General features: G+C 41.8%; 1 protein-coding gene across 1 annotated transcript in view; it reads right to left on the bottom strand.

Moving 5' to 3' along the window:
• Positions 1 to 6,264, bottom strand: part of LOC109934367 (rasGAP-activating-like protein 1) — a 259,927-nt gene extending 253,663 nt beyond the window's left edge. Inside the window, exons 1-2 of the mRNA XM_048611726.1 lie at positions 5,875 to 6,264; positions 5,588 to 5,644 (exon numbers count right to left, since the gene is read on the bottom strand). Of these exons, the coding sequence (XP_048467683.1) occupies positions 5,588 to 5,644; positions 5,875 to 5,939 (122 nt within the window). The 5' untranslated portion in view covers positions 5,940 to 6,264. The remainder of the gene's footprint in view (positions 1 to 5,587; positions 5,645 to 5,874) is intronic.
• Between the last annotated feature and the right edge of the window lie 7,180 nt (positions 6,265 to 13,444).

Genomic DNA, 13,444 nt, shown 5'->3' with positions numbered 1-13,444 from the left:
GGCCTCTTAGGGAAAGTGAGCTCATTCCTTATCTCTTATAGCAAAGAGAAAGAGCATTCAAAAAGTAGGTGGCAATTTTGTCAAGTTGTCCCTTTATTTTTCCCACAGCAGAGTGGTACTTGTTGAAATTAGCATATCTTTCTGGAATATTCAACGCCAAAAATGTAAAGATAAAATAAAAGTTGAAGAGTGCCAAAAATAAAAAAAAACTAAGAAAATTACTGCTTTTGCTACTGACATTAAGAAACTCTATATTACCTTACATCTCAATTATTAATAGCTATACATGAAGGCTTTACTGCCAGTCACTGCCAACCATAATCACAGGGTTTCAACTATATTGTTTTTCACCTGCTCCATTAGGTGAGTAATTTTGAATTATATTTCGGTGCTAAGTGTCCATTAACATTACCACCTGGGGATTGATGTGCAACATTTAAACACATTTGTTGAAAAGCACAATTAAAAACAATGATCATATTCCAATAATTAATGCTACTGTAGATATCAAAATACAAAGTACATTCCCCATTTTACTAACAGTACTTAAAACTTGACAAAGGCAAATTCTACCTCAAAAAGTAGTTTTCAATGTCAGGCTCCTCTGGCACCAAATAAAAATTGGTTGGAAGTAACCTCTATAGCCATGCTAATAACGTAATGGAGCAGATAGAGAAGCTGTTTCGGGAACCTTTGCCTTCTACCTTTTAGATTCTTAATCTGGCATGAAGCCTGGAATTATGCATCCTAATTGTTGATGAAGTGCGAGTTGTGAAGGTGATGCAAATGGCTTTCAACTTCACTAGATACTGTGCAACATATTGATTTTTCTCATGAATGAAGCATTTAGTTTATTAGAAAATGTTATGTTGCTCGATCTTCACAACCAGCTTCTCAGCTTCTGGTGAAGGAGCTGCACCCAAAACATTATCCTGTGTTTTGTCTTTACAGATGCTAACACGCTTGTTGTGTATTTCCAACAGTTTTGTTTTACCTGATCTTCTTTGTTTGCCAAACACACACGGACGTGAATCATATTAAAGTGATCCAGTGAACAACTAACCTGCCTCACTAAGGAATCTAGCCATGAGATTATTACTGATTTGTTTGTTGAAGATCTTCTCATCGGTACTATATTTTGTGATGTCTATTATACTGTTACTCCATTCCTAATGTTCTCCTATGCTGCTCTATTTCCTGATTTTTTTCACGGTTGTTTTATTTTGCCATGTTCTTCTCATTGGAGCTCATTGCTTATATCCAGAACTGACCTTTGTGCTGCTGGGATTTCCTAATCAGACAGTATTTGGTAAATGAGAAATGCATTACCAGGCACTGGAGCTGGACCCTGAAAAATCATTAGTAATCATCATTCAAGCAAATCTAATTACAACGCAGGTTAAGGACTTATTTTAAAATATTTATTCACTCAAACACAAAAACTGAAAACCTGGAGAACTACAGGAGGTCAAACAGCACCTAGAGAGAGGACATAGAAACTATGTTTAGGATGCGCACACATCTTCAGAGCTAAAAAGTAATAAATGACAGAAAATAGGGGTGCAGAAGATAGTTCTTTGTTCACTTATAATCACATACAGAAAATGACACAAAAGCAAAACTTAGAGGCCAGCTTTGTTCTGCAGCATCTTACCGCCTTATGAGCACCAACTAATTTACAGTCACATCTTCTGTTGCTTTAGGATGGATTACTAGTTTGAACTACTTTACTATAACTGCAGGTTTCCCAATGGTTTCTGCAGATTTCGTGAATATAAAAGTCCATTCTTGGTAGAAATGCAATTTCTTGGCTGATGCGTTGTTCTGACACCACAGGGCTTCTGCTCTCCTCACTCTCCCTTCTCAGTTTCTTTAATGGCTTTGATGTCTGTACTGGGAATGAAAAATGCCACACTTTCTGGACAAACACAGCGGAGGTTGAGACTGGGATTAGGATAAACTCAATGCCTCATAGGCAGGCAGCAGTGCCCAGAAGTTAAGGTGAAGTAACTGTTCAACAACCTTCTGAAAGAATGAAGATTTTATTTTTCAGTGGCACACTGAATATGAATAAACTCAATAATCACATTATTCCTCATGTTTGACTTTAAATCTAAAGATTGTGAATTTAGAGAAGGCATTCAAAATTAAACAACACACAATTTTTGAAATAAAAGATCAAAAATTCACAGGCCAGTGGGTGCATTGTGGGTTGGGACATAGTTTGAAAGGAGAGACTGTTCCAAAGCCAGCACTAAGCCAGCTGTAAGTATGGATCTCAAATTGTATGGTGCAAAGGTGCTGGCTTTGAAGTTGCTTGTGAACATCTGAGCTGCAGATTATCTGAAGTTGGACGAGTGTTATAAATGGAGATTTTGTGCATGTTCATGACATTTAATTAACTAATCTGCAATCACAAATTAAACTTGGCATATTTAAGAAATAAGAGCAGGAGTAGGCCATTGAGCCTCTCCAGTTTGCTGCAGCATTCAATAAGATCAACTGCTTGTGCCCTGCATGTTCCCCCAAAATCATGGTCTTCTTGTTAATCAAAATTCTGTCAAGTTCAACCCTGAATATTCAACAAACTAGCTTCCACTCCTTGCTGAGAGTGAGATTTCCAAATGCTAACAAATCCTCTACATGGTGAATATTTTTAAAAATTAATAATTCATTCAATTGACTTTGCGACAAAGTAATTAAGAGAACTGCTCCCTTGCTTTATAACCTCATACTTGAGTCCAAGGGCCATCTATCTGGTATCTGACCAACATATAATTTTGGTCCTCATTGCAGATTACCATAACTTGAACATGCCTAGAGATGCTAACACAAGAGCTGGTATGGGATTAGTTTCACACATCTGCGATATTCAGAATTATAAACCTTATTGTAAATGGTCAAAATTACAAGACGATTACCAGGTTTGTATATCACTACTGCAACATGTACAGTTCTGGATATATGAATCAGATATAGTAGATTGTGGTCACAGTTGGTGTTGAGGTACGAGGAAGAGGTGGAGTAGCATTAAGAAATATGCACTGCTCAGCGGCTGGTTTTGATCTGGATGTTCTTTTTCCCCTGCTGTAAAGGCAACACTGTTTATGCCTGTTGGATTATTACAACTACACAAATAAGGTCTAGGCCATTCAGCCCTTCAAGCCTTCTGCACCATTCAATGAGATCACAGCTGATCAGATTGTAACTTCAAATCTTCATTCCCAATGACCCTTTCTACCTGAAGAACCTTGGGTTTGAGACTGAGAGTTATTTTGGCCAAATGGGTGCAGGGTTAACAAAAACAATAAAATACAGTGCTACTTAAAAGCCTAGATTTAACATATAATTTACCATAACTTGAACATCCTGGAGATGCTAACACAGGTTTAGCACTCCTGTGCTGAACGCATGGACTTTTTGTTAATAGAGTTCCTTACACCCACTTCTACAGAAGGTGTAAAGTGCTCTGACGGGCATATAGTGATGGATTTCAGGAAACAGGGTGAGGGAGAGGGTACACAGGCTCTTGGCAACTCTTGGAGGTCCTGGTGGAAGAGGCCCAGAGGAAGTGGCAATGTCACTGAATCACCACAAACCCCCATATGGTGCCATATCTAACGTGCACTCCATGATCCTCCAAGGAATCTGCGCCTGTCAAATTCTAACAAAATGAGTGTCCCTCATTTTAATCGCTCTCTCAGCACTGATAGCCATACCTTCAGTTATCTAAACACTAAACTCTGGAATTCCCTCCCTACATCTCACCACCTCACACTCCTCCTTTCAGACACTCCTTAAAACCTATGTCTTTAGCCAAACTTTGGATGATCACTAAAGTAAAACAAAAAACTGCAGATGCTGAGGATCGGAACAAAAATCAGAAATTGCTGGCAAAACACAGCAGGCCCAACAACATTTGCGAAGAGAAAGCAGAGTTAACATTCTAATGAAGATTCACCAGGCTGGAAACATTAACTCTGCTTTCTCTCCACAAATGCTGCCAGACCTGCTGCGTTTTGCTAGCAACTTCTGTTTTTGTTTTGGATAATCACATTTTGTTTTATAAGCTTCTATGAAGTGCCTTGGGGCATTTTTTTACATTTAAGGTACAGCATAAATATAAGTTGCTGTTGTTGTTCCTGCTGTTAAACAGACTGTGGAGTCTGAGGCAACTGGACGAGAACATTTCAGCTCCACTCTGATATTTTAGAGAATTGAACCATGAAATGGTATTTACATTGAAATTTGACATTAGAATAAGCAATTTGCCACTGAAATGCATCAAAACATTTAAAACAAATAAAGACCAAATTTCATAGACAGCCTGTATGCACCTTTTTATTTGGGATAAAGAATATAGCAATAGATTTTCTCATGAATGTGCATTAACGTCAGTCATCATAAGCAGTTAGTTGTAAATACCACAAGCTCTCACTATCATGCTGACATTGACGCCAATTTGTACCACAGTCTGCCCACTGTCACTTTTACTTTCCGTAAATTCAACCCTCAGTTTGGAGTTGCATTTGATTCCATCCTACCCAGTCCTTAACTTATAATGATGCTGATCTTCCACTGACAGAACCTTCTCCCTTAAGTATACCCAAAATATCACCAAAATATTCACGGGAATAACCAATTCTTTTTCAAGACTCATTGTTAGTCACTTAGTTCTCACAGAATTTAATGGCATCAAAACAGTTCCCCAGACGTGTACAGGACTTTTATTCGAGTAGTGTACAAATATTTTCAACCAAAAAGATGATTCAGTTTGACATCCCTCATCCCAGAGCTGTACTATGGAATGAAAGTGTTGGTCTGCCTGTGGTTTTGGTCATTTATTGGTTATCCAATTGTATTCATTCCATAACCAACAATGGGCTGTTCTCATACACACAACACTGGTATCCAAGATTGAGATGGGTAGGTTAGAGGGATGGTTGTCTCCCTGGGATCACCCTGATCACTGTGCAATGATCACTATTGATTGTGAATAATGGTTCTGTATTGATTCACACAATCAACAGAGAAATGTTAAAGGTGGGCGGGTGTCCATAAGGTTTGTTGAACGTTTTGTGATCTGAGTGTTTATGTAGCTTGACACATGTAGGTAGTGGGCTTCCACCAGGTTTAGAGCAGTATTTCTAGAGTGTATGTTACATCGTGTCAGTGTGTGTGCATGTGTGATGGGAGGGTGGAGGTTCAATGACAGCGTGGCTCTCTTCACTGAGGAAATGGGAACCGCAGCTTCTCTCAAACCCAGTGCACCTGTACATTGTACTGCTGCTCACACCTATAATGAGAGTTCAATAAAACTGAACAGATCGTTGCAAAGATAACGTGGATTGCATTTGTCACGAGATGCAGTAAGAAGCTGGCACGCTGTATTTCCCGCTTTCATCTGAAAGCAACAGGTTAAGGAGCCAAGTTGCCATGAAAACATGAAGTTTGGGAGACACATTACAAATTACACATATCCATACTGCAACTAATTGGAAAGTGCTCACATGCAAATATTATCAGGGAAATCACAGTCTTTGCGAATAGGCACTTGCATTGAACGATCATAAAGCCACACTCTCACCTGGCCACCACCTCATTGTCCACTTTGACGATGCAGTAAGGATCACTGGTGCCAGATCTGCAACAAATAATAGATATCTGCACATTACCCACATCGTATTTGCATTTAACCCGGCATCAAAACAACTGACAACAAACGAACAGACATTGCTGGAAAACCTCAGCTGATCTGGCAGCATCTGTCAAGAGAAAACAGAGTTAACATTTCGGGTCCAGTGACACTTCTTCAGTACAGCTGCTGTTTTGCCAAGTGCACTGCAGGAGCGGTAGATTAAACAGGAAACTTACACGTCTTTTGCTGGTAAATTTCTTCCTTCGATGATACGAAAATACAGCGATGTGTTTTTTGCCATTTCAGTTCCTCCCAGCCACGAAAACTTTCCTGTAATTTCCGTGGCGATGTTACATCAGGTGACTGAGAGAGCTCCACTTGACTCTGTTCATTCTTAATTGTAGCTGAAAGGTGGGTTGGCAATGAGCATTCAGTTCTGTGGGAAATACCGGAATCTCTTCGCCTACTGTGTGTGAATTTTCAAAGTCCAGGCTGTTGTTGGAAAGCTCAGTGGGTAGCAGCTCTCCCTGGTCGAGCCGAGCCTGACACGACAGGGGAATTCAGGAAGTAACTCTGTCGGTTTCCACCATAACATGTGTATATGTTGTCTGTGGGATTTGGCAAAGTATAAACGATAACAACCACAGACATGAATCAGTGGGCTGGCAGATAATAAACCAAATCCTTCTGCACAGGAGAATGCTGTTTATTTAGAGAGCGATTCTGCCAACTATTGGTGGCAGAGGCGAACTGCAGCCACGAGGTACAAAGCACAGGATACAACTCATTAAAACCTTGTTGCATATTCTATCAGGAGCACGGCAATGTGCATAAGTCACTGGAGAGTTTCCGTGACTGTGTTTCGAAATCAGTATTTCTCTGTCATTAGGCTTAAGATCAATTAGAGAACACTCAAAATTGATCCCATTGAAATCCTAAAATCACAATGATCTCCTCCCGTTCGATTGCACCTTTTCAGTGTAAAATTGAAAGGGACCACTTCTTCTTTCCAATGTTTGCTCTGCCGCTGCTGAAAATCCAAGGAAAACAACACCACGGTCACTGGGGGCCAGGGCTGTGCCTCTTAGTAACATCCTCAAGCCCCTCTCAATTCCAAACCATGACACGAGCTCTGATCACCACTGGACACTTTGTAGTTGTACCACTGACTTAAAGGCCTAACATTAATGCTGAATGCCGCAAGTTGTAAAATAGCTAAACATACTTTCAAAGCTAGGGGCCACATTTTTAAGTTGGGAGGCGAGAGATTTAGAAAAGACATGAGGGGCAATTTTTTTTACACAGAGGGTGGTTCGCGTGTGGAATGAACTTCCTGAGGAAGTGGTGGATGTGGGCACAACTACAATGTTTAAAAGATATTTGCATAAGTACATGAACAAGGAGAGGTTTAGAGGGAGATAGTAGGAACTGCCGATGCTGGAGAATCTGAGATAATAAGGTGTAGGGCTGGATGAACACAGCAGGCCAAGCAGCATCAGATGAGCCAGTAAGCTGACGTTTCGGGTCTGGACCCTTCTTCAGAAATGCTTCAGACCCATTTCTGAAGAAGGGTCCAGACTGGAAACGTCAGCTTTCCTGCTCCTCTGATGCTGCTCAGCCTGCTGTGTTCATCCAGCTCTACACTTTGTTATCTAAGATTTAGAGGGATCTAGTTTGGGATTATGTTCAGCATGGACTGGTCTGTTTCCATGCTGTGTGACTCAATAAACACAGCCCAATTCCCCCAGTGTTCATTTTTGGAGTCCATGTTCTGACCATACTGCTGGACCTGCTTGAGTTTCTCCAGCACTTTCTGTGCTGAAATGCATTCTTGTGTGACCTGCTCTGCCTCTTAGAAATTAATGGACCACTCCGTGGAAATGGTTCCAACACAACAATACAGCCCTCAGTCAGTGTCATCTTTTTCTTGTGTCCTTTCGCATGATGTGGGTGTCACTGCCTAGGAGGTAGGCTGCCTTCTTCAAGCACTGCAGTCTGGTGCAGGTACACTCACTGTGCTGCTAGGCGGAGAGCGCTACCATTTTGACGCATTGATGGTGAGGAACAATGATATATTTCCATATTAGCATATGACTTGGAGTGGAAATTTTATGTGGTGATGTTCCCACCACCTCTGTCTTTCTAGGTGATAGATGCCATGCCTTTGGGAGCTGGTGTCAGAGAACCTATGGTGAATTGCTACACTGCACCTGACAGAGAGTACGCACTGCAGACATGGTGAGACCAATTGAAAAGGAAGTGAATATTTAAGGTGTTGGATGGGTTGCATTCTGTCTACTTGACACAATTCAGGACAAAGCAGCCATTTCTTTTCTTTATTCACTCACAGGATGTGGGCGTCACTGGCTAGGCAGCATTTATTGTCCATCCCTAATTGCCCAGAGGGCAGTTACAAGTCAACCACATTGCTGGGTCTGGAGTCACATGTAGGCCAGAGCAGGTAAGGATGGCAGTTTCCTTCCCTAAAGGGTATTAGTGAACCAGATGGGTTTTTCTGACAATCAACAATGGATTCGTGGTCATCATTAGATCCTTAATTCCAGATATTTATTGAATTAAAATTCCACCATCTGCCATGGTGGGATTCGAACCTGGGTCCCCAGAATGTTATCTGGGTCTCTGGATTAATAGTCTAGCAATAATACCATTAGGCCATTGCCTCCCCTTTTGATCAACACCCCACCTTCCACCTTAAATATTCACTCTTCGCTCTTTCATGAGACAGTTTCTCCAATAAAATAACGTAGAAAGGTAGGAGCAGGAGTAGGTCATTCAACCACTCAAACCTGCTCCGCCACTCAATATGATCACGGCTGATCATCGAGCTCAATATGCTTTATACCTGAAAAGCACAGTCCACCATTACCTCCGAGACAGACCACAACAGGAAAACACAACATGACCAGACTCACTAATCACCCTACTATACATCAAGGACATTTCAGAGATGACCACAAGACAACTCAGACCCCTAGGTATCAGAGTAGCCCACAAACTGACAACCACACTGCGACAGTTACTGACGAACGTAAAGGATCCCATACCCAAAACCAGCAAAACTGGTGTAATATACAAAATACCATGCAAGGACTGTGAGCAACACTATATAGGCCAAACTGGAAGAAAACTGGCAATAAGGATACTCGAACACCAACTAGCCACCAAGAGACACAATCAATTCTCACTTCTCTCACTACACACAGACAACAAGGGACACAAATTTGACTGGGACAACACATCCATTATTGCACAAGCCGAACAGAGACACGCCAGGGAATTTCTGGAGGCCTGGTATTCCAACTGGAACTCCATCAATAAACACATTGAATTAGACCCTGTGTACAAACCACTGAGAAACAGACCCAGAAGTAATACCAACATCCCAGCAAACCGATTCATATAAATAACAAGTGGGACGGAACACCGATGCTTCACCGGAGGCGCACTGACCATGTTACTGAGCAGGGTGACGAAACATTTGCAATCAAACACACCAGCTCGGCGAGCAATCTACAACCTCATCCACAACCTGAGCTACAAATCTTCTCCAAAACTTTAAAGCAGTGCAGTATTGTTCTGAGGTAATGGAAGGGTTTCTATGGGACCGCTTACAGTCAGTGGACTAGTCCATATTCAACAACTCAGCGGCCCCAACCTAAACAAGTATGCCACTACCGTTATAGAGTCCATTAGTAAGTGTACAGAAGAATGCATGCCAAAGAAGTTAATTTGAATGTTCCCCAACCGGAAACCATGGATGAACTGGGAGATGCACTCCCCACTGAACTCCAGGTCTGAGGCGTTCAATTCGGGCAATCCTGACCTATACAGGAAATCTGTAAGGCCATCATAGATGCCAAGAGGCAATACCAAACTAAGCTTGAGATCCAGACCAACCAAATGGACACCTGTTATTTGTGGCAAGGCTTACACAGCATAACAGGTTAAAAAGCGGCGAGGTTCAGAATAATTGGCAACAGCACATCCCAAACTGACGAGCTCAATGCATTCGATGTTCACTTTGAACAGAAGGTCAGTGAAACAATGGCACCTGTCCCAACAGCTTCGGATGCACCTGTACCCATGATCACCGCCACAGACGTTAGGTCAGACTTATTGAGAGTGCACCACTGAAAGCGACTGACCCAGATGGAGTTCCCAGCTATGCACTCAGATCCTGTGTGGACCAGATGGCCAGGAGTATTCACTGACATCTTTAACCTCTCCTTACTTCAATCTGAAGTCCCCACTTACTTCAAAAAACCAGTACCAAAGGAAAATCATACACCGTACCTCAATGACTACCGCCCAGTGGCTCTGACCTCCATAAGTGCTTCAAGAGGGTAGTCATGAATCACATCCACTCCAGCCCACCTAATTGCCTTCATCCTTTGCAGTTCACCTACTGGCACAACAGGTCCATAGCAGATGGCATCTCTCTGGCCCTACACTCATTCTTGGAACATCTGGAGTACAAGGATACCTACGTCAGACCCCTACTTTTTGCCTTCAGCTCCACCTTCAACACTCTAATTCCAAACAAACTCATCTGTAAACTCTGAGACCTAGGTCTCGGCTCACCCCTCTGTAAGTGGATCGTTGACTTCCTGACCGATAGACCCCAATCAGTAAGAACAGGTGACAACACTTCCTCCACCATAATTCTCAACACCAGTGCCCCGCAAGGCTGCATACTCAGCTCCCTACTACACACCTTACACACTGACGACTGTGTGGCCAAATTCCACCCCAAGTCCATTTACAAGTTTGCTGATGACACCACCATGGTAGGCTGGATCTCAAGCAACAATGAGACAGAATAGGAAAGAGATTGAGTGCTTAGCGGCATGGTGTAAAGCCAACAATCTCTCCATCAATGTCAACAAACAAAGGAGCTGGTCATTGGCTTCAGGAAGCAGAGTGGAGGACATGCCCCTGTCTGCATTAATGATGCTGAAGTGGAGATAGTCGAGAGCGTCAAGTTCCTGGGAGTGATGATCACCAACAATCTGTCCTGGTCCCCCACAACAACACAACAGCCAAGAAAGCACAACAATGTCTCTACTTCCTTAGGTAGCTAAGGAAATTCAGCATGTCCTCAAGGATTACGCACAATTTTTGTAGATGCATCGTAGAAAGCGTGCTATTTGGATGCATCACAGCATGGTATGGCAACTGCTCCTCCCAAGACCACTAGAAACTACACAGAGTTATGAACACAGCCCAGTCCATCACGCAAACCAGTCTTCGATCTGTTGATTCCATCTATATTTCCTGCTGCCTCGGAAAAGCAACCAACATAATCAAAGATCCCGCCAACCCTGTTTATACACTCTTCCACCCTCTTCCATTGGGCAGAAGATATAAAAGTTTGAATACAAGTACAAATAGATTCAAGAACAGCTTCCCCAATGTTATCAAACTTTTGAATAGACCTCTCAAATGCTAATTCTGATCTCTCTCTCTGTACCTACTCTGTGGCTGTAAAATGTATTCTGCACTCGGTTCTGCTACCCTGATACACTTCGTATGGTATGATCTGCCTGTATAGCATGCAAAACAACACTTTTCACTGTATCTCAGTACATGTGACAACAATAAATCAATCAATCAGTTGAGTTTCTGTGGTTGTAAATTCCACAGGCTCACTATCTCTGGGTGAAGAAATTTCTCCTCATCTCAGCCCTAAAATATTTATGCCTTATCCTTAAATTATGACCCTTGGTTCTGGACTCCCCCACCAGTAGGAACACCCTTCCTGCATTTACCCTGTGTACTCCTGTTAGAATTTTGTAGGTTTCAATGTGATCTCCCCTTCATTCTTCTAAATAGCAATGAATAAAATCCTAAATGACTCAATTTCTCCTCATACATCAGTCCCACCATCCCAGAAATCAATTTGTTAAACCTTTGTCGCACTCTCTCTGGAGCAAGATCTTTCATTCTCATCTTTCTCCCACAACAAGTTAAGACTCCCGCATCACAGAAGTTACTCGCCAGTGAATTCAATATACTCAATATGGTATTAAGAAACAGCTGAGCACACTGGGTACGGCAGAAACAATGGGCACTGACAACATCCCAGCTGCAGTGCTGAAGTCACGTACTTCAGAACATGTGTCTAGCAAATTGTTCTGTTTCAGCAACAACACTGGCATCTATCCAACAATATGAATAAGTTCCCAGTTAAGTCCAATATACAAAAAGCAGGATGAATCTAACCTATCCAATTACCACTTATCAGTCATGAGCAAAGTGATGGAAAGGATCCTCAACTGTACTATTAAACAACAACTGCAAAGGGATAACCTGCTCACTGGCACTCAGTTTGGGTTCTGCCAGGGCCACGCAACTCCTGAACTCCTTGATTCAAATAGGAACAAAAGAGCTGAAGTCCAAAGGTGAGGTGTGAGCCACTTCCCTTGCATTTGACTCAATGTGGCATCAGGAACCCTAATAAACTTGAGATAAATGGGAATCAGAGAGAATCCCACTGATTGGAGTCATACCTAGCACAAAGAATGATGGCTATGGTTGTTGTAGACTAATCATCGCAGACCCAGGAAATCTCAGCTCCAAGATACGACTGCAGAAATTTCTCAGGGTAGTGTCCTAGGCCCAACCATCTTCAGCTGTGTCATTAATAACCTCCCTTCACCATAAAGTCAGAAGTACAACTGTTCATTGTTTGCATAGTGTTCAGTTTTATTTGCAACTCTCCAGATAATGAAACAGTTCGCGTCCACATGCAACAAAATATGGAGAACAGTTAAGCTTGGACTGTTAAGAAGCAAGTAACGTTCATTGCATACAACTGCCAACAGTGATCATCACCAACAAGAAAATATCCATCCACCTCCATGTGGGTTATGAACGTAAATGAATCCTCACTGCCAACATCATTGACGAGAATGGTAACTGGACCAGCCACATAAATACTGTGGCTACAAGAGCAGGTCAGAGGCTGGGAATTTTGTGGTAAGTGACTCACCTCCTGACTACCCAAATCCTGTCTACCTTCTACAAGACACATGTCAGGAGTCTGAAGAAATACTCTCCACTTGCCTCCTGGAATTCAGTTGTAATGACCCTTAGGAAACTTGACATGATTCAGGAAAAAGCAGCCACTTGATCAGTACCCCATCCACCACCTTAGAAATTGACATTTCCATCAGACAGTATCTTTAATAAAGCAACATTTCATCTTTTTCCAGCAGCAAATTAAGTCATCAATTGAAATGTTAAACTCTGCTATTTAGACTCATTGCCAATCAGAAAGAAAACATTGGACCTTTATTAACTTCAGCTTAGTTTATGTAGAATGCAGAATGACTAAGCAAATCCCGCTCAGGCATAAACTAGATTCTGAGGAGCTCTGGTTTTATATTTTAATTAATGTTTCTCCCATTAAGGAAGAAGAGATTGTTATTGACTAAAAATATGCTTGCATGCAAGTAGAAATGAAATGCCAAGACTAAATTTATTCAAGAATTTAAAAGAAAGGAAGAGGAAGACAACACATAGAGGATTACAACTATTAAAAGCCATGGAAGGTAAAACAGACGATAAAAACCTCTGGAACAAGGTAATAGGTAACAACTTGTCATCAGAACACAGCCTTGTTTTTCTACCTCATGAGAGAGGACAGCATATTAATTCCTTGGTTGTTCCTAGGTTCTGTTTACAGAATGTAAAATTACAGAGATAGTAGGAACTGCAGATACTGGAAAATCTGAGGTAACAAGGTGTAGAGCTGGATGAACACAGCAGGCCAAGCAGCATCAT

The sequence above is a fragment of the Rhincodon typus genome, chromosome 24 (assembly GCF_021869965.1).
Source record: "Rhincodon typus isolate 14 chromosome 24, sRhiTyp1.1, whole genome shotgun sequence".
NCBI lineage: Eukaryota > Metazoa > Chordata > Chondrichthyes > Orectolobiformes > Rhincodontidae > Rhincodon > Rhincodon typus.
Note: the sequence above shows the minus strand (reverse complement) of the source record. Positions and strands in the feature narration are given on the sequence as shown.